Source organism: Drosophila subobscura, chromosome O (genome assembly GCF_008121235.1).
Source record: "Drosophila subobscura isolate 14011-0131.10 chromosome O, UCBerk_Dsub_1.0, whole genome shotgun sequence".
NCBI classification, from domain to species: domain Eukaryota; kingdom Metazoa; phylum Arthropoda; class Insecta; order Diptera; family Drosophilidae; genus Drosophila; species Drosophila subobscura.
Window position 1 is genome coordinate 5675589 of NC_048533.1, and position 21718 is coordinate 5697306.

The 21718-nt window shown below is 42.5% G+C and overlaps 1 protein-coding gene across 2 annotated transcripts; it reads right to left on the bottom strand.

Annotated features, from left to right (window-relative positions):
• Nucleotides 1-259: 259 nt before the first annotated feature.
• Nucleotides 260-21375, bottom strand: LOC117897001 (protein neuralized). 2 transcript variants are annotated; one of them, XM_034805562.1, is made up of 3 exons: nucleotides 21074-21375; nucleotides 2429-4212; nucleotides 260-2350 (listed from the first exon to the last, which is right to left on the bottom strand). In XM_034805562.1, exons 1-3 carry the CDS (start codon nucleotides 21096-21098, stop codon nucleotides 2102-2104), a joined length of 2058 nt encoding a protein of 685 aa, XP_034661453.1. In that variant the 5' UTR covers nucleotides 21099-21375; the 3' UTR covers nucleotides 260-2101. The 2 variants fall into 2 exon arrangements, with proteins under 2 accessions (XP_034661453.1, XP_034661451.1); XM_034805560.1 differs by lacking the exon at nucleotides 21074-21375 and adding an exon at nucleotides 14856-15419.
• Between the last annotated feature and the right edge of the window lie 343 nt (nucleotides 21376-21718).

The following is a 21718-nucleotide window of genomic DNA, read 5'->3' on the forward strand; positions in this document are numbered from 1 at the left end:
ATAGCTTATTTAAAGAACTCTGTTTTATTCGTTTTTTTATAAAATAAGATTTAAACATAAAATACCACTCAGTGAAATTTTTACATGGCAACTACACATCCATGTAATTCAACTTCTGACGAGAGCCTACATCAAAAGAGTCGTTTTTTCGTCATTCAAACTAATCATTTGTATTGAAAGTCTGAACATGTGCCTCAAAAGTAGCAACATCTTCTTTATCTCTTACCCATTTTCCACCCAATATAAAAAACCGCATAACTTTCTGATATTGTTGTCAGTATTTAATGGTATTACAGCATTGCGTTGTCTTACATACATATATCAAATATAATTTCATAAATACATTTAAATGTTTACTCATAACTAGGCATTTCTATCCGTAATAGTACGAACTAGTTGTTATTAAAAAAATTAAAAATTAATTATAAATAGTGGCAATAACAAATGTCTCCATTGCATGTCTCTCGCCATATCTAAGCCAATCCATCCTCAACACTCTCCGTTTGCATACTTATAACAAAAATAGTAAGCTTGCGCTTCAGTTCGCATTCAATTATTTTCTTTGTTTCTTTTGCTTCTTAGATGATCTTTTACTTTAATACAATCTTAGGTAAAGTTTGTTTTGCTCTGTGTCTTCTGCATGTGGCTGCTTGGTATTTTTAAGTAATTATTGGCAATTCTCTAACTGCATGATTCTGTTCTTTTAGATGGGCATCCAGTGTTCAATACATATTTCCTTACAAGCTGTTGCTGTACAACATACAAGTCTTTTGTTCGTTTAAAATATATAATCGTTTTGTCATTAAAATATGTGCACTACTTAAATCTTAATTCATTAAAATGCGGCATTTCCATTAAAATTGCTTAGCGTGTGTGCTCAATATACGATTTATCTTCATAGTTTTCTTGTCTTCTTTTTTAGTTTTGTTTTGGTTGAAGTCCTATTTTTTTTAGATTAAACTTCAGCATAATTCGTTGACTAGAAATTAACTTAAAATCTCACTTAAAACTAAACTATAAACTAGATTTAACACGCATCTTGCATTTGCAGTTTACTTTCTGTCTTTCTGTTTTATTTTGGTTTTCGTGCATATATGTAAGTATTTTTCTCTGATCAATCATTCCTTTTTGTGCTGGCAGAATATATTATTTATAGATTTTTCTCCGTTTCCTTTTGTCCGGAAAGTAGTCATTGGGTTTAATTACCATAAATTCAATCAATTTTGTTGTAGTTGCTGCAAGCTTAAACATAACTTTTCATTCAAAATCCTTTAACAATTTTCACAATTTAGTTTGTTCGCAAATTCAAAACATTTTTTAGCACCAAAATGATTGAAAAAATATAATTTTGTTTGTTTTTTTTTCTGAATATAAAATTTCATGTAAAGAAAAACTAAGTAAAATTTCAACAACTTTTGTCCTTCAATTATCTTGCACAATACAATAAAAAAATTTAATACAAAAACGGATCGGTCCTGATCAATCTCGTTCAATCCATCCATACAATACTTTGGTTTTTGTGTGTAGCATACAACACGCATAAATCTATCATATCATGTACTATATATCGCTCAAACAACGATTTGCGATTCTCTGGGGGTTTACAAAAAATTGAAATAAACGTAAAAATCTCGATTGAACAATACAATAATATTCTCAGGGGGGCTCCGGCTCTTGGGCGCGTACTCTTATACTCATAAAATCACAAAAAATTAAATATATATAATAAGCATATAAGAAGCATGCAGACATTACTCTTGCCATCTCTTTAGTTAGTTCTTTCTATAATCTTTAGTTTCTGCAAAAATATCAATTATTTGTTAATACTAGAGTCTTGCAATCCATTCCATACTGTGCTCCTTTATATCCTTATATAATTGCTCTTCCCTCCGCTAATTTTCTTCCTCTATATAATTGCTCTCGTTTTGCGCTCTTTTTTCCTACGAAATGCAAAAATTTTTGTGTGTAGTTTTTATAGTAGTTTTTTTCTTTTTGTAGATTTGATTGCGAGTTAAAAAGTTTTCTTTTCTGTTTAGGAAACTGAAACGATTCCCGCTTCGCTGAGGGGTTGCTCCAACGCGGAATCCTTTAGTGGCGGCTCCTACGTCGTATAGGTCCTAATGACATCACGTATCACTGCTCGACAGAGCGGACACTGGCCGCCGCCCACTCCGCGCCACTGCTCGATGGCACAGTCGTAGCACATGCACATGTGTCCGCACATGTAGAGCACCGAGTCAATGGGATTCTCATAGCAAATGGTGCACTCGGCACTCGAGTCCGTGCTATGTTGGTCGCTCAGACTATCCTTCCATTTGTTGGCAGCATTATTTGTGCTATTAGCAACGGGCTACAAGGAAATAAAATGAGAAAAAAGGAAGTTTAGTATACTTCTCGATGAGATCTTTTCTCTCTGTTTGGTACTCACCTCAATGTATTGACTGCTGGCGGTGCTAATGAGCGTGCCACTGCTGCAGGCTCCTGCCAATATCCCACTGGATGTGACTGTTGTTGTCGTTGGTCGTGCATTCATCTGCTGGCCATTCAAATCATGGGAGCTGCTGGCTGGTGGAAGGTTTACGACCAGCACAGTGCCACCGCCATTCGGTTGGATCTGCAGGATGTCGCCATTGGAGGGCATGCTGATCATGCGACTGCCATTCGCTGCTCCTCCAGCGGTGGAGGCCAGCGTGCTCGTGCTCTGTGCCACACTCAACTGTGAGTTATGCTGCAGCATCTTGGTGGCTGCACCCAGCAGCTGTCCCGCATTCAAGCTGCTCATGGACTCAGTCATGGGCAGCATCCGGGAGGTAGAAGCGGTGGAGGCGCTGCAGGCGCTGGCATTCACCTGCGGCTGTGAGGGATATGCCACCATGTTCGGCAACTGTTGGCGGAACATCCTCAGCGATTGCGTCGAGCCATAGACATCGAGGAAGGCCCACAGCTGCAGGGATTGATCCACATGCATCACCACAACGGCTGGGCCATTGTTCTTGCTGATCGACACCTCGCCATTGGGGGCCACAAAGAAGGCAATCTCATCGCCACGCTGTGGGGCTGCGGCTATATCTTTGGACACCACCCAATACTCGGGACGATCTAGCAGGAAATCGGAATCATTTGGCAGATCATTTGGTTGCAGGACGGCAGGATTGCACGAGGTAAGGCCCAGCGCCAGGGCACCCACATACATCTGTTCGGTTTTGAGGACCTGCACAATCAGCTTCTCCCCAATGCGTATGGGGCGTGCCGTGAACACATATCCCTGACAAAAGTCCGACTCTGTGCGGGAGGCAATGAAGCGATCATGGGAGAGACGCACATTCCTGCCCTTTGTGATGTGAAAGGGCACGGGTATGAGCCGTCCATTGGCATTGTATCGTAGCGGTGGCAGGCCATTCGCCAGGTCATGCGCGATGGCCGCCTGCTCCACACTGGTTGTGGCATTTCCAGTCAAATGCAATGACTGCAGCGACGGCATTACATGCCGCTCCAGATCGTGCTCGATCACGCCACCATTGCCGGGCAGGGAACGGCGCGATTGCTGGTGCGGATGATGGGGATTTAGGGCGGATTGTGGTGTCATCTGCTGCTGCTGTTGCTGCTGCATTTGTTGCACCTGCTGCTGCATCACTGGCTGCAGCGGCAGGGACTGGGTTATCTGTTGGTGCTGCTGCTGCTGCTGCTGGTACATGTAGATCCGTGAGTCCAGGAATTCGATTCCCGTGCAATTGCCATAAATATCAATCACAGTCCACAGCAGACTCCGCGTATCAATGCCGGACAGGATCACGCCCTTCTCCTCATTATTTATGCCATAGATGACGTCCCCAGCGTTATTCACATAATAATACAAAATATTATCCTTCTCGCAGTACTGTTCGTGCAGGGCCTTGGCCCAGAAGCCAGGACGATTCGTCAGATCCGGACAGGCATACTTGGGCAAAGTGCCCTCCAGCGACACAGGATCATTGCTGGTGAAACCAAAGCGTATTCCCCCATTCCAGTTGTTCGATATCTCCGCAAACTTCACACAGATCCTCTCATTGATGCGCACGGGGCGCGCGGAGAAGGTGATGGCCCGACAGAAGCTCTCGTAGCGCCGTGCGAGTGTACCATCGCGTGAGATCCTGATATTATCTCCATGCACGCTGTGGAACTGCAGGGGCGGCAGGTTATTGGGTCCAGGGCAGGATGAGGGCGAACGGCGAACTGTAAGAAAATAAGGAAGAAATATTTCAGAGTTAGAAAAGGTTTTAGGGGCAGGAATTCTTAAGGATAAGTCTTGATATTTTATGTTTTAGGTAGGAAAATCTATGAGTCTAGAGTTCTGCAATCGTTTGCCCAATTTTCAGCTGTCTAAAGTCACTTTTTATGGTATCTATGGATGAAACAGCATCACCTTTACTCCTCTACTGCTACATTTATCCATTGATTCCATCTTCTACAGCTACAGTTTATCCCTTAGGTACTTCTCCCACAGCTACATTTATCCCTCAGTTACATTTTCTGCCCCATTCTGTGTCTCTTTTGAATCTTTTCTCGTATGAGACAAGAGCCCTGCCATGTCCCACGTATTGAATTACGCCTTTTCTTTGACGTAGAATTTTTCACATGCTTCCATGCTGCAGGTAGCTCATAAGAATAGATGCCACAGATAGCAGCAAATACCATGTGCTAGATATCGGATTACCCAGCAGCCTGAAACAGAGTCTGGATTACTCTTTGAGGAGTCAATAAACCCCTGAAGCCTAGGCTCTGTTATCCCTGATATTAACGGATGTGGCACGTGACTCTGATGCAGATTATTGATCCCCATTTTGGTGGGTGACATGAATGGAGCACCGATAGATTTGTTGCATCAAAAGGGGATCCTCCACTGGATCAACAGGCGGAAGCGACTTCAACACAGACACAACAGCTGGATTATAGACCATGGTCATGGATTTTGAAAGTGCTTCTTGGAAAACCTCCTTCAAAAAGTGTGAAATGTTTCTTTTTCCTTTGAAATTCTAAGCACGAACGTGACTGTTCGGAAATGCTTTCAGAAGGGCAATTGTAGCTTAAGAAATTTGGGAATAATTTAATAATTTAGACAACTTCCACCACAGCTGAATTTAGGTTTAAAATTTTGACTTAAATGTCTCAAAGAATTCAAGGTTTTTCGGTGCTTTTCAATGACAACCTGTAGAGCCGGGGAATCCATATAAAAAGCGCAACAATTTCTTAATTCTGATCCTACAGCAATTGGCATTAATTAATGACGAGACACAGCACCTTGCAAGCTTGCACCAGCTGCTGCTGCTGCTGCTGCTGCTGGCGGCTGGCGACAACAATTACCACCAGCAGACGACGGCGACGACTTCTGAAGGATGCAAAACACTTGCAGAAGGATCTATAAGCAATCCACTGACTCAAAGCAGAAAGCTGGGGCTGGATCTGTGGCCGAGGGGGAAGCTATAACCAATCCATATGGCAATATAAATAATTACGTAAAAAAAAGGAGGACAGGGGACAGCGGACAGGCAGACATCAGACGAAAGCGACTGCGTGGCATGCCGCCAACAGTTGCGCAGAGAAAAAAACACAAACACACAGAGCAAAAAATAAGAGAAAATAAAAAGACGAAGGACCTGCACAACAGCAGGGACGGACGTGCAACAAAAGGAGGCAGATGTAGACGAAAGACGAAGACGCAGACGCAGACGCAGACGAGAGGCATGAAAGATGAAGATGATTACCATGTTGAATGTTGATATGCGGCGCGTGGCAGCAGCAGCAGCAGCAGGAGTTCCAGAGCCAGGATCAATGTGTTTGCTTTAAGCGGCGGCATGTGGCAGCTGCCACACGAAGAAAACGGAGAATCAGGAGGCGGGGGCAAGGAGCTACAGTAGGAGGCGGGGGGTTAAGGTCAGAAGCAGCTGTACATCGGGGGAAACAGGTAAAACTACCCTCGATGGCAGCGCAGCAGGCAGAGTGTTCCAGAGTTCCCTTTTTTGTCCACCGAATGGAGGGTTGGTCGCCTTTTCCCTCAGCTTCGATCACTGTTCTAGGGGTTGCTCTCCACAGACACTGCAGCTGTTCAAATTTCGTCAAAAATAAACCAGCTACGGAACACTAAGGTACACAGATACATCGAATGCAAAAGATTGTCCTGCTCTCTCGCTCTCTCGCCTTGAGGGTTGAAATTTAATCCCCCGAGTCCCAAAGAATCCTGCTGCAGGAGGCCCAGGAGCAATGACTTGCAACAGCAGCAGCAGCAGCAGCAGTAGAAATCTGTGTCCCCTTCTTGGCAGCGTTTAAGTGCTTCTCCACTTCCGCACAGGAAGAAACAGGAAGTCTCAGTGCCTCTCCCTCGCCCTTTCCTCGGCAGAAGAAGGAAATCACAAAAATCACACAGAGAGTGGAAAGGGAGCAGCAGCAATCTCTAAGGTTCTCTGTGCTTCCGGTTGTGGCCAGAGCGGGCATAGGGGGGAACCAGATCCGTTCAGAGCGATCGATAGTTGCAGAGCTCCACTTCGGAACAAGAGGGATACGGAAAAGTGTCCACTCTTTAGATACCCGATCCAGAAGCCTGCTCTCAAAAACTGGAGTCTCTCTTCCTCTGCGTCTTTGCTAGAATGTGCAACCATCGAATGCCTGGGCCCCATCAATATTTATGAACTGACCGACGGAACGGCGGCGGCGGTGGCGACGGCGACGCTGCTTTTCAGGAAGTAGGAAATCACGTATATTCCATGGTGCAGACGTGTATTGGAGCTATTAGCGGCTGCTGGCTCTGTTGTTGCAGGATGTGGCGACGCCTACTTTTTGCTGCCGCGAGCTTCGTGCCCCAGACACAGACACTCGACTGACAGACAGACAGACAGACAGACAGTTTGTCCAGTCAATGGAATCTTACAAACAAAACACAGAAGCTATGCCATGAATGAAAGACGGCGTCTCTGTTTTTCCTTGTTTTTCCCCTGAATTTACAATCCACACAACGGTTTTACGACGCGTCGATACTTTCAATTAGCCATTGAATGCACCCCCCCTACCCCTTCACAACCCCAACACCATCACCATTCCTACATCTCCTCAACGAGTCACAATTAATTAACAGAAGTTGCGTTGGAATTGTCTCTAGGCTTTAACGATCCACACAATGTATGAGGGTTTTCCCTCCAAATAAATGAGGCTTTTCCTCATGATTAAATGAAACTAATTTGATCTAAAGTTTAATCGCATTTGATCGGGGAATATAGATCTCCTCCTCCCTCTCTTGACGATCTGTCTCTCCTCTGAAGATCACCTAATTTTGATGATTTCGTTCTTGTAAAGATATTAATCTTCCATAGATCTCCTCTTCCGATCCTCTCCCGTCTGTGCAGATCTCCCACTTCTTCTGATGATCTCCTCTACCTTTAATGTAGATCTCCACACACAAATTTGCAGCATAATTTAAGCTCCAAAACTTCTGCAGATGAGAAAAGTTCAAGCGTTTGGCGAAGCCCAGCGATCGGATCGGTTGGAAGTGCAACGGAGAGGCACAGTGGCACGAAGGCAGAAGGCAAATTTTCGTCGTTTTGGGGAAAAAGGAAAAACCTGATTTACCGTTTGGCAGGCAGATCGTCCCGTTCCGTCCCAAGTCCGAGGCCCAAAGCCAAACGAAAAAATTTCCCACGCTGTGAAAACACAGAAACAATTCCCACGACTCCAAATTTGTATATATAGAAGAGAAGAGATATATCGAAGAAAACCTGTAACAAGCCGCAAAATAATTGCAACCAGAGACGAAGAGCTAGAGACAGAGAGAAGAGAGAGAGAGATCTTCTCTAAGAGAAGCTGCTGCTGTGCCGCTCGCAGCAACGAGCAGAGAGCGGGTGGAAAAATCATGTGAAAATCATGCAGGTGTCATAAAAAAAAAAAAAAAAGATTCACAGAAAAACAGAAACACAACTCCAGAGAGTGAGTGAGGCAACCAATCATTTGAATCGTTAGATGAAATCATTTTAACAAGCCAAAGATGAAGATCACAAGGGAATCAGCGCATTGAACGACTCATTAGATTTCAATTGGCACTCAATCCAAGGAAAATGCAATGAAAATTCGTTGAAAATTGAGTTACATTAACTGTGGGGAGATAGATCATTAAATGGACAGACACACGATCATGATAATGTCTCTGTGAATGGAGTTGGCTCTCCGCTTGAAGAGGAGCTGCTTCAGGAGATTTATGCGATGGATGGATGGGAATGGGAGAGCTTAAGCGATGGCTGGTAGCTTATTGCTGTTGGAATTTAACGATTTGTGTTAACAAATCACTCAAGTATGTATGTAATTACTAGAGCAATCTCTATGGCCATCGTTTAGTGATTCGTACCAATACCAATGTTTTTTGAATGGTCTTCACACACAAACGCAAAAACAATGTGTTCGTTTATTTTTTAATGGAGAAAACAATGTGTTCAAAGCGGGTGAAAGCAGGAGCCTGTAGAGTGTCCTACTTTAGCGAGAGATCTTTGTAGAATTTAGCCATCAAAGTATCAGCATTATAAGCACGAATCAGTAGAAGATAAAGAGTAATTAAGAGAGTGATTAACAGGCAGAGAGATTCCAAATTCCAAGCAACAAGTGATGGACCATCCCAAGCATTACCATCTCTCTCGCTGCCTGCCCACTCGCACTGCTTTAGAGTTCATAGGTCACGTGCCGCCGTGTGCTTCTCCTTCGTAATGATATGCCCACGTGCATGAGTCATGAGGCAAGGGTGGGGACAACGTGTGCGGACAATTAACACAACGTTTGACGGGGCGAAGGCCGAACGCCGTTTAATTGCACCGGAAATGCCCCATAAACAGGCAGTGGGGGGAAACCTCTACAGAGCGGTGGTTTTCTCTGTTTTCTTTCTTTCGGATCATTTACAAATTGTATCAATTGGTCAACCATTTGGCATAAATTACACGACAAATACTACGAATACTCGTATAATCCATTGGAGAGTCGGAGCAGTGGATCGATTGAGTGGGTGAATGAATACTGAGGCAAGCTTTTGGCCTACGTTTGGACTGCGACTACACTGCGGGGCTTGTCAATGGATCAATGGATAAAAAACACAGCCCACATGTCACACAATAAATAGTCTCATATCGAATCGGATACACACTCCTCCCCGTTAAAGGTGCATTCAAGATTTTAGTTTGAAATTAGTTGGTGCCCAACACACGCCTAACATTCATTATGTGTGGGTTGTCATTTGTTAGTCGTTTGGATTAGAAAACAGAAGAGACAGACTACAGACGATGAATGTTGTGGGCAGCAGCTGAAGCTGGGCCCCCCAGCTGAAGCTGAAGCGTTGCTTGATTTGTCGTCTGTGTAAAACAATTCTCACAGCAATAAAAATAATGCTAAATTCTTTGCTTAAATTAACTGCAAAAATGAAGCTGAAGCTGCAGCCCAAGCTAATGAATGTTAATTAATAACTCACAAAAATAAAAGCGGAGATGAAAGTTTACAGTATTTGTGTGGAAAATATGAAAGAAATGTGGTAAATGTTGATATTTGGATACCAAATATCAAACCCATATCTTAAAAAGTACTCTCTCGTTTTTATAGATTACTCCCCCTAGTCGTTTATTTGCCAATCTTTCCTCTTGAATGCAAAAAACAAACCACTTCCGCTCATGCCTCAATCGGTGGTCAGTGCAGCGGAAACCGCACTCATCGCATCGCATCGTATCGCATGAGAGAAACTTCTGTCTCTGAGGAGAGTGTTTTCCCCCCAACAACAGGCCCGGTTTCATGTCGCTGCTCTCTCTCTCTCTCTCTCTCTGTCGCTGTCTGTAATTCTAGTAGCTTTTTTTCCACTAAAGAAAATGGGAAATAGGCTGCAAAAATATAATAAAAATAATTGCACAACAGAAACACAGCAGCAACAGCAGAAATGTGGTGACAATGCGATGGAAACCAGAGGTCAAACGACGAGTACGAGTATGGATGGTCGTGTGTCTGGACAGCTATGCCCCTTCTTCGCAGTCGAGGCTTGGGGCTTGGGGCTTGAAGCTCTTCCTCTAAGTACAATGCACTTTTGAGGCGATTAAGCGAAATCTGATACCGCAGATTGAAGATGGGACAGACAGCAGACACACAGAGAGAGAAATCAATGCGAGAAAAAAGTGAGTTCATGGGGTTTGCACCTTTCTACACAGAAGCCCCTAAAGAGAAGCCCCTTTTCCACAATTTCCCTCTATTTTGGGGGGTTCAATGACACCTTATGTCCCTCTAGTGTTTTCCGCGTGAAACACCATACATTTTCCGCCTTTTTCACAGACTTTTTCAAACGATGAGCGGTTCCCCCTTCTAAATATAATTAGCTAAAGGGAAAGAGAGCATGGCTAGCGTGGCCTGGCTATGGGTAAAAACGCTGTAAAAAAGTGCTATAGATAGCGTGAGGGATAGAATAGGAAAGGAAGAGAGCATAGAGCGAGCTGCGGGGGTGGGTGACAGAGAGCTCCAATCAAATTTCCATGTTGTTTTATTTTTACAAGACAACAAACAACACCAGGAATGGGAGCACCTCTCTCTATATATGATATGCTCAGGCTGTTGCGCCTCCATTTGTGCGCTGAAGCATGCCCCACGGCCTCACAGGCCCCACAGCTACTCCAACCAAGAAGAACCGAAGCGTATAGCGACTATAAAAACACGATCTAAATATATATACACCAGGCATACTCGTAGAAGGAAGCATAAGATACTTCAACACATCATAATATCAACCAAAATAGGACGCTCCAAGAGTTTTCGAAGAGATATGATGTGGGGAACCTGCTAAGGAATGGGAAATACAAGTGAATTGGAAGAAAATTCCACTATAAATCTTAGAAAAATTAAAGTTCCTTTCGGGAGATCCCTATATAAATAATTCCCTGATAAAATTCAACATTTCCCTGTAAATCGAACGAACACTGGAGTTCCTTTCAATTTATATTTTCAGTGAAATTTTCCTACTTTTAACCACATTTTCGTACAGTTTTCAGTATAAACTATGTCTTTTTATATGAATAAAGGGAAAGGAATGATATATAATACTCCTCCATGTACATACATATGTACATATGTATGTGTATGCTAGCCTCTTGCTCTTAGATAAGCTTGGACGACTCTTCCGCTTTTGTTTTGTTGCGTTGCGTTTATCGAAGCGTTGCAATAACTACATACTACTTCAAAGGGTATAACCCCCTCCCTCTCCCAGAGATCGTATATAATATATCATATAGAGTACGGCCTCCACTGATGATACGTCTCTTGCATTTCCACTTCTTTCCGCACTTGACTGCACACCGACTGCGCCTTCGACTCTTCTCTTGGCAGTTGTGTTGTATTTTTTCTGTAATTAAATCACTCAAGCGTTGAAGGGGAGCATCAGCCAAGGAGTAATAATGTTGACTGTGTGTAAGGGGAATGTTTACGACGAGAGGCTTCCAAATCATTATAATGTGATTATTACATATTACAATGGATACAAGAGCCTCCTTCAGGTGCTACTTCTGTTTTCAAGCATTTGTTTCTTCACAATTATCTGTTGAACATCGCCCCAACTTGTGTTTATTAACATTTTAAAATACTTAACATATTTAAGCCATTTGGAACAGCTGCAAAAATCTGAAATCTAGTTCTAGTTCTTCCCTGGAACGACATTAAAGTTTTCTTTAATGAATAGCCGAAAAATAGCCACAAAAAACCCGATTTGACCAAGTTTCTCGATGGACAGCTGCTGCTTTTGGTTGTACGTTGGAAATACGATAGATTAAAGACCCGTAGGTGGTGTTCCGATGGCAGTGATTTATGCATATCGTAGCCCGATCGCCCGCCTCTGCCTCTGCCTCCCGTCGCACGCCCTCCCAGTGGCCCGTAGATAATTGACCCAAAGAGATGCCTTTTTTTCTTGGATATACTACGATACGACACGATCGGTATTTTTCCTCACTCCCCCTCTTCTGCGTGTCTCCAGTTGCGTGAGTTAATTGCAGCTGCCTCATGCTTCGCTTTACCTGTTGTTGCTACTACCTGAGTGAGTTTTTGGCTGGCCTTTTGTCTTGTTGCGCCGCCTGTTGCAACACCCTATGCTTCCCTCGGGGGGCAGCCATACCATGTTTTAATATTTGGTATCTAATTTATCTATGGAGTGCGTTATCTCCTGCGAGAGATACAGATACAACAGTGTTAACAATTTCTGTACTAGAAATATATGTAGAATGTACTCTGTGGGGCATGAGGCATGGGCTGCCAACTTTTTTTTAGTTCATTAACTGATAAAAGTTAGAAACAATTTGGGTCGAGAGAAAAGATAAAAATGCACATTGTATGTGGAAGAGATGTAGAAATCGAAGGAAGATTATCCCTAAATTCGAAATATGTTTAATCATTCTTTAATTAAGCACTCTGAAACTTTGAAATCAAATTCCCTGAATCCAAAAAAATCCCCTAATTTAAAGCACTTATAGTTGTAATTTACCATTATTTATAGCTCTTCCTTAATCAATTTTCAATCACACTTTGTACATACTATATAAGTTAAAAGATAAGCCAAATGAATCATTCTTAAATCTGGATCTTCTTTCTTTGAAACTGTAAATATATATCGATTTTTTTTGTAGTTTTAGGGAGACTCCCCATAGAAATCTAGCCACACTTTATCTGTTCCAACAATAGCAACTATTATTTGCACTGACCGTTATCAGAGAACAGAAGTGGAGTGAGTAAATAGAATTGGCACAACCACAGGCAACCCCTTATCAGCAGCTAATGTCACAATTATGAGTGACGGTGGGGTAGAGGGGGGAGTACACACAGATGTGTGAGTGCAGTGTGCGAAATGCCCAAGAGATGGACAATGACACATCGCATGAAATGAGCTCATAGGCAGAATAACAGCGAAACTGAAGAAGAGAAGAATTTTACCACAAGAAGGGGACAACAATTACCCAAGAGAGACAGAACGGCGAGAGCAAGGAAGAAGTGTGGGAGAACAGAATTCGCAACAGATGTATAATGGCTCCCTCTTCCCACATGTCTTGGGGGTGTGTGTGTCAGTCTGTCATATGTTTGCACTCTCAAAATAACAATCGAAGGTCGCTTCGTTATGGTAAAACAAGCAAAACGAACAAACCAAGCAGAGCAGTTAGCAAAGCCAGCACTCTCTCGTAAGAGGCGAGACGCTGAAAAAGTAAACCGTGAGAAGCAGCAGCTACGACGCTACGTTCAATCCTAAGTAAAAGCCAAAGCAAAGATAAACTTTTTAGCCAAAGCAAAAGCCAAAGCCAAGCGGGCCAACAAATAACGAAAATGTAATAGAAAGAAAATACAGGTAAAAATGCAGGTAACAAACAAGAGAGAAAAAAAGTAAAAACCAGCTGATTCCAGACACCAACAACAACAAAGTAATTTCATTGATTACCGATACGCAACGCACGTTCAAAATGGAATGGAAGACATAAACCATTCCATACCCATCCCATCAGATCCCATACCATCCAGCGACGCTGAAGCTTCGACTTCAAAGCTTTGGCCAGGTAACACACCACACCTCTTCCTGCCGCTTCCCCCCCACAACTCAGGCTTCTTCTTCATAGATCGTTTGTTGGATACCCTTTAACAGGGGATTGTACATATGTATGCATGTACTTGGTTCAACGAGAAATTTGTTAAGCAGAGAAGCAGATTAGGGCATCCGAAGCTCGGCTTTCCTATTTCTTCCTTCTTTTGTTTTGTGTGTGCCTCTCGCCTTCTACCTCTTTTTCTTTGCTCTTTACTTTGTGCCGACGGCGGCAACGGCGCTTCGCGTACAACGATTTCCCCCCCTTCAGTTACCAACAGAAAAAGATTACAACAACAAATGCTGAATGGGGAATATGGGGGCTCGGGCTCTGGCTCCGGCTCCGGCTTCGGCTCGAACCACAAGAAGAGGTCTTTACCTATGCGTCATTGGGGGCTTTGGCTTTGGTTTTTCTGGTTTAGCTTTTAAGACCAGAGAATCGAGAGTACTCAGAGAGGATCGGGAATGCAATAGAGAGAGAGAGAGAGCGTGTGTGGCTGTTGGGGTTTTTTCTCCTTTCAGCTGCTGCTTGCAATCAAAACAACAACATAAATGTTCCCCGAATTGTTCCCACATGAAGATAATCGTTATGATAAACAATAATCGTACTTTGTTCCTTTGCCTTTCGTTCCTTCTCTTGGGAAGATTGCTCTTTTTCGGATTCTACTTTTCCTTCAGATTCTTTTCGCTTCTGATTCCTCATGCAATTTGCGGTTAAATTTTTGAAATGAGGTTCTGAAAAAAGTGCATTTCTTTTGAATAAACTGACATTTCCGTCTAAAAAAACTTTCGGCTGTTCTTAAGGTTAATTTCTTTAGAAGAAACCTTGAAAAAGAAAACCACAAACTAAGGTTATTCAAGTGCTAATGCTCTCTTGAGCCATTCATAAAACAATAACTATATTTTTAGTACAATCTTTGCGTGCTTTTTGGCTTGATTTTAAACCACTTGAGAGGAAACCATTTGCTTTTGTTTTGGGGCAAACAGAATTCTCCGGTTGTTTGTTTGTTTGACTTTGAAGAAACTGTGGAGAAAAATGCTAATGTATGCAGAAAGCACTGCGCGATTGCTTTGATTTACTTATTTATCTTTGCCGCATTAATTAACAAACGTTTCAGTTCTGTTCAGAGATCCGGCTAATATTATGTGGGAAACAAAATCTCATTCGTTAATGAATTCTGTATGGGTATGCCTTTCGTCTCTGGTTTTTCGCACGCTATAATTACTTTTTCCCAGGGAAAAATTGTAGCTTTAGAATAAATGTTTAATTACTAACCGAGTCCGAAGCGCTTCTTGATCTTTTTGAGCAAGTGCATCTTCTTTTTGCTGGACAACTTGTCTTTGGTGCTCATCAGCAGCTCATTCGATTCCATGGCCAGGACATGGGCTGCCTGCTGGGCGGGCGTTCCATTATGCTGATGATTCTGTTGATTGTGGTGCTGATGATGATGGTGGCTGCTCAGGTGCGGATGGTTCAGGTGGGGATGGCTGCCCTGGGTCATATAGTTGGCTGGTATATCCGAAAGACCCATCTTAGGTATTATAGCGTTTTGGTTTTCTTTCTCGCAAAAACTATCAGAATGTGGCGTTTGGAAAACGCAAAAACCTAACAGAAAACTGCTCTAAAGCTGCTTGCAAACTTTATTTGGCATTAAATTGAATGGAAATTGTTCTCTTCGATTCTAATAAAACATTTTTGATTTTTGTTTGGGCTTTCGTTGGACGCGCAACAAACGACAAAGTACACGAAACAACGGACACACGAACAAGCAGCAACACGAACCCGAACGAGAAACGACACAGAGGAAGCGAACCGATTGCTTCGACGTTCAAATTTTAACTGTTCTTTGGTCTTTGGTTTTCTTTGCTGCACACGCTAAAGCTGCTGCCTCGCTGGAAAACGTCACAGCTGAGAGACGCGAGACGGATAGGCACCCCGCAAGGCACAGGCGAGGGCATAATGTACAGAAGGTGAGGTATGTGCGCTCTGCCGGGTGCATTTCCTCTTGTGTTTTGAATGAAATTATTGAATCAAGTCAACAAATTATTAAATAAAATCTAAAGCATTCATCTCTGCAGTTTAACAGAGTTTTTGAAATATTTTATTGGATTAATAGCATATAATACTCATGCAGTTCGCATAGAGGCTGCTTTGTCGAACCTCACCCTCTTTTGCAATATACCTTTCCAAGAGGCTACGCAAACACAGAGTAAATTTGGGTGCTCTCTTGCAGCTGTTTCTTATTTACTATGGTTTCTGCCCGCTCTCTATGCCTGCCATTCGCGTTTATCGTCGCTGAGCCTCCCTTATTATTCCCCTTTGTGGCACAGCGGCTTGGCTTGGCTCTCCTTTTCTTCTCTCGCCATCTCCTTTGCTCCTTCCTTTGCCTTTCAGCACACCTTGATCAGCGATTCCTTTTATGCCCATTCTTGCTTCTAGGCCAAGACGCCTGCCGCCTGCATATTGCTTTTGGCCAGAATGCTCTGCTCTCTGCTCTACCCCTGTGATCCCTACTAACTGTTGTTTTGCCTTCTGTCTGTCTGTCTGTCTCTCTGTGTTTCGCAGCAGTTCAAGCCAAGGTTCAAAGCAATTCTCTCTCTTCTGTTTTCGGGAAAGGTTATAAGGTCCATCATTCCATTTGACGGTGGCCATATACCTATGTACATATGTTTGTACATATATGTATGTACATCGTGTGTATCTAAGGGGAAGCTACGTAAATTGCCCCCTTAATGCTTTTGATCGTGAACTTTGTTAGGGAATTTCTCACTTGGGGAAATAATTTAGCGATACTTAAGGCGAGGAGGGGGAGGGAGAATATCGCCTAAAATGTTATAAAATGTTTAGATGGAAGGATCGGAGTTTAGATTAATTAATCAACAATTCAAGAAAGAAAGTTCCCCTTCTATGATAGTCTTATAGCATCCTGAAATGATCTCCATTAAAGACACCACAAGACTTATCAAGAAGCCTCGAATCCAAGACCTTGAACTTAAATTATTTTGAAATTCTTAGCTTCAAATTCAATAAAATTTCGTACAGTTATTATCGGGAGATAAACATGCGATGCCATTCGCATTGTAATGGCATTTCTTTGGGCTTTCTGTGGCTCTGCGGTTAGCAGCTTGTGCTGCAACTGCTGCCTGCTGTCTGCACTCTTGATTATCCTTTATAGATGGATGCCACGCTGCTCTGAAGGATGATAATTGCTCAGAGAGTGCTCTTTGACCATCATCATCAGCAGCAATGCTCTCTATCCAAGGAGCCTTGGACAGCAAAAGCAGCAGCAGCAGCAGCAGCAGCAGCAGGATAGAAGCAGACTTGACAGCAGATGCAATTTTCAAGATCGGAAGGGATCAAGATCGGAACCACCAGAAGAGGAAGAAGCACAAGGAGGAAGGGGAACAAGAAAGCATTTAAATTTTGATATTAAAGTGGAAATGCATATTCAGCATCCTGGCAGCAGGCGTGCGTCCTGGAAATACAGCTGCTGCTGCTGCTGCTGCTGTTCCTGCTGTCCCCTGATATCCCCTGTGTGCCTTTTGTGTGCAAAAAAGGACCAATATATTGGCGAAACAGGAACCAGCGGCAACCAGCGCATGGATCAACCCCAAAAATTGTCAAAGAGCATAGCAGAAAAGGTGTCCATCTGTGGTTGCAGTTTTCGAGCACAGCAAAAGGGACCTGAAAAAGGGTTTGCATTTAGCATTCTCATTCGTTGTCGTTGTCCTGTTTCGATCGCTCTTTGCTCTGTTTGTTTGCCGATTTCCAGGTGTAAAAATTCCTAGATACAGAAAGGATTTTCGGAAATATGGGAGAAACAAGAAAATTAAAGACAGAGCCACGTGCCTCCGTGAAGGACAGACGTGCGCCAGTTGCCAGCCAGCGAGTCGATAGATAATGCTGCTACTCCTTTCTGCCCCCGACTCCTGTTCGAACTCCATTTATAGATACTCGGCACCGCGTCTTTCTGCTGTTTATTTATTCATATTTTGTCAGCAGCAGGCAGGCACACAGACCCCCTCTTAAAGGCAGATGGTTCTTCCTGATGGGGGGGAGATACTACACTCTACACAAGATACAAAACGAGTATCTCCTGCTCGATTTCTGTCTCTGCTGTTTATTTGCCTTTCGCTTAAAAATTGTTTATGTTTAAATTTAGATTTTTGGCACAAGGGAGGCCGAGCCGGAGGCCTCCCCAAGAAGCATTCTGCAGAACTTTGCAGTCGTTGGTCTCCCACGAACATCTGCCAACATCAAAAATATCTTCGTATCTTCTCGTTCTACATTGTACATCCATATGTCCCTGTCTTCGCTTAAAACCCGCATGTATCTTTTTGCTTTTGGCCTGACAATTGTCTACTTTTTGGGCCATTGTCTTGGTAGATGTCACAGCCACAGAACCGATTTACCTTTGCAGACAGTTCCTTAACCTCCCTCTATCTACTCTCCGTTGGTGTCCTTTCTGCTAAATAGAAAACCCTGTCCCTATTGCATTCCTGCCTGTGGATAATTGTGTCTTAAGCAAGCGTTTAATGAAAATGCCAAAGGATAATTTTGCACGCCAACGGTCTAAACTTGTGGGAACTATTACAAGAAATACGAATATGTTACCTATGATTGATCTCTGAAAAAGGGCAGGATTAAAAGATACTAAAGTTCTACAACAAAAATGTAGAGAAAACGTGGGATCATTGGATCAATTCTCAACCAAAGTTTCACCCACGGCTCCAGACTGAACAGTAAATCTTTTTTATCGTTAGATATGTATGTGTTTCCTAGATATTTCCATTCCGTCACATTTATAAGATAACACAACACACCCTCTCCATTTACTTGGTGGTTTCTCTTCTAATAAAACCTTAAAGATAAACAGGAAAAAAACAGAGTTACACAAATGATATTTTGATTGAATTTGCCTACACACATATCACATCATATCATATCCATGGTAAAGGGGCGCTCTTATCATAGCCCTCCCTCCATCACCCTTTATGATCATACTGTAAGCAAATGTTTGGGGTACGCCTTCACCTTGGGGCACGACGACAGCGCAAAAGTGTCTCTGATAAACCCCACGTCTGGGCAGTAGATAAAAAGGGAAATGTATAGAAATAATGAAACGTTTTCCAATCATCGCAATGCCATCTAAATTAAATGGAGAATGGAATCTTAACATTGCGAAAAAAAAATCGGAATTCAAATATAGAATCCAATAATAGAGGAAAGAGTTTCAAGTGTTTCTAGATATAAGTAGAGATAAGTTTAAGGGATATGATGAGGCCTATGAGGAAGAAGATCGGTAATTGTTAAAATTAAAATGCCGAAAAGTATGAAAAAAGAGTATGAGACACTGCTGGGGCAGATGTCAGGCAGATCCGTTGGACAGCTGAGAATTTCTTCGATCCACCGATAACTGATCAATATCCAACACATACACCAAAATTATGTATAAACTGTAGCAAATGCAGCAAATGTTTAATTAGAAAACGACATATGCAAACGCCAGCGAGAAACGAAGAAAGGAAAAGGACGGATCCCGAACCCAGAGAAGCAGAACAGAGCCCAAGGAGCAGCTTGCTTGTGTGTGTGGAGTATAAATAAAACTCGAACTAATCCCAACAGGACAGGGACAGGACACAAAGGGGAATTGAAGAGAACCGAATTGCGCAAGCACTTGAGAAACGAGAAGAGAATGGAGGAGACGGACCATATGCAATATGTGTTCGTTTTCCTCTACTACCAGGTACTCACTGAAAAATCGGGGGATATTGTATGTAATGGAAGCCGAATCCTTAAATCCATGTGATATCTATGCATAGGAACACATAGAACCTTAGTTTTACATATAAAAAACGAATTATATTAATCACCTTAAGGTTTCTTTAGTAAAGAAAATCAAAGATAATAGATATAAACACCAATTTCCACAGAGATCGAACAAAGATCTGTACCAATCTATAAACTAAAATAGACACAGTATCCTTTAGTCGTTACAGCACTCCATAAGATCGCTTCTTCTCCTCCAATTTTTGGGATACCTGCCGAGACGGCAGCAGTTGGCTCTGCTCTGCATGCATCTCGGTCTCTGTCTGGATCGAAGATCTAACAAAAAGGGAATTCATTTGAGGGATGCATTTGACAGCAGCAGAGAAGGCTGCTTGCCTCTACTTCTACTTCCCATCATATCCGTATCCGGAACCGCCATCCTACATTTGCAGCGTCCTTATGCGCATACGCTAATCAAATATCATCGAGAGAGAAATACCCGCCAAAAATCAACATATGCGATCGAGGATAGCAGGATCGCGGGATCGAAGGGAAACGGCGTTCCGTTAGGAGAAAAATATTGGATTGTACTATGTGTGTTGTGTGTTGGCCAAATGTTTGCCTCTTTTCATCGGGGGTTTCAGCTTACGCAGTTTTTCCAAAGCAGTTTTTTCCCGCCTGGAAAACTGGAAAAACTCCCTCATCTTTTGCAGATAGAAACAGGACATTTGGCAAGTCATAGAGAGAGGACCTCGCCCACAGCATGTGTCTTTTTGTTCATGGTCAAAAGGAGAGTTCGAGTTCCAGTTATCATCCTACCTGAGCCCCGAGCGCCTGCCTATTGGCGTTGCCAGCTTCATTGTTCTGATCCTTCTTCGTCCTTTCCTTGGGCCATAAACTCCTATAATTTATTGTCTACAGCTGCATAGAGAATATCTTCGGAATAATTGAAACTGATTTTTGATGGAAGAAATAGTCTATGGAGTCGTGATGATGATGTGGTAAGAAGAGCAGGTATCCTATCCGATCCATTCAATGCACCTGTAATAATGCACCCCTAGTTTAAGAATCCCTTCTATAGCCCGGTGAGAGAGTCCCTTCAATTCTATTGCTTTTTTTTATTTTTCCCACTTCAAATCTGTGACTTTTTGGGGGTATCTAAGCTGCTTAAGGGTTTTATGTTCCAAGTGTATATTCTGATAAATTGGGGAGTAAGTTCAAAGTTGAACACTATATTTAGCTAAAAGAAAGCCTTCGTAATCCTTACTTCACTTGGTCCTCTATAAGTAGCTTAATTTATAAATGGTCGTACTTTAAGACATCCCCCAAAATGCATTTAAAAACTACTTATAACTTAAGGAGCCCTTTTTAAACATTGTGTGGTTGAAGTAAAATTCTTAGGGGAGCTTAAAAATAAAGCCCTTTTTTTATAAATGTGCCTATAAATTTATTTATATGTCTATTTAATTTATGTCAACGATTTTGACTTTCGAACCATAAAGTAAGGCCCGGCTTGAGAAAATATCATACCCGTACTCGTGACAAAACTATCGTCACAGCCACACACCGGCAGAGTGTCATCCCCAAGGGCGAAACAGCTGTTCACCTGCCATGTGTCTGCCTGTGTGTGTGAGGTGGTGGTGGGTATTGAATGGGAAGGTCACAAACCTTATTGGAATGTCCCCAAAGTCTTTAATTTCATGATTTGGGTTGCTTGGACTCACCTATTTTACTAGCCGACTGACCCATTGCTTACTATGATCACACAATTTTTGTATATTTTCGCTTTGATGTCCAAAAAGGCACAAAATGACAATAACAACAACAGCAACGACACATTTACAACTTTTTGGCATCGAATTTTCAGGTGGCCGTGAGCCCTTGCATCTTTCGCTCACGTACTTTATCAAATCGATCACTAGAGCAGGGGGAGGAGCACATTATACGAACTATTAAGATTAGTTTTAAAACATTTTAAAGCCTTAATTGGAGTTTGGAGGGACCTGCCGGTGTTTGTAGTGTGACCGCGGACTTATCGATAAAATATACTGACTGTCAGCTATATACCGAAATGGACCTTGGTGTGTGTTTTGAGGTGGTGCAAAATTACGGCATCCCTGGTTGAACAAAAATACCAAAACGAATGCGTCCTTCATTTTAGCATACTATTTTAGGGTTGTTTAAACAATGAAATTAATGGAAACAATGAAAATCTACAAGACCCCTTAGTGTACCCATCCATTCTCAAGGTGTTTACCCATTTGAATAGAGAGGGACAGCTTGGGTTAAGGTCGTTTGGTTTCCTCGGTATATTTACGGTATATTTTGAAAAAGAAAGTATATTCTGGCATATTTATGCGGGTCAGTCG

Excerpts from the sequence above, each read along its gene's own strand:
- LOC117897001 (XM_034805560.1), bottom strand. The coding sequence starts at position 15,111 with ATGGGTCTTTCGGATATACCAGCCAACTATATGACCCAGGGCAGCCAT. Across the intron at positions 4,213-14,855 it reads CAAGAAGCGCTTCGGACTCG|TTCGCCGTTCGCCCTCATCC; the intron begins GTTAGTAATTAA and ends ATTTTCTTACAG. Across the intron at positions 2,351-2,428 it reads CCAGCAGTCAATACATTGAG|CCCGTTGCTAATAGCACAAA; the intron begins GTGAGTACCAAA and ends ATTTCCTTGTAG.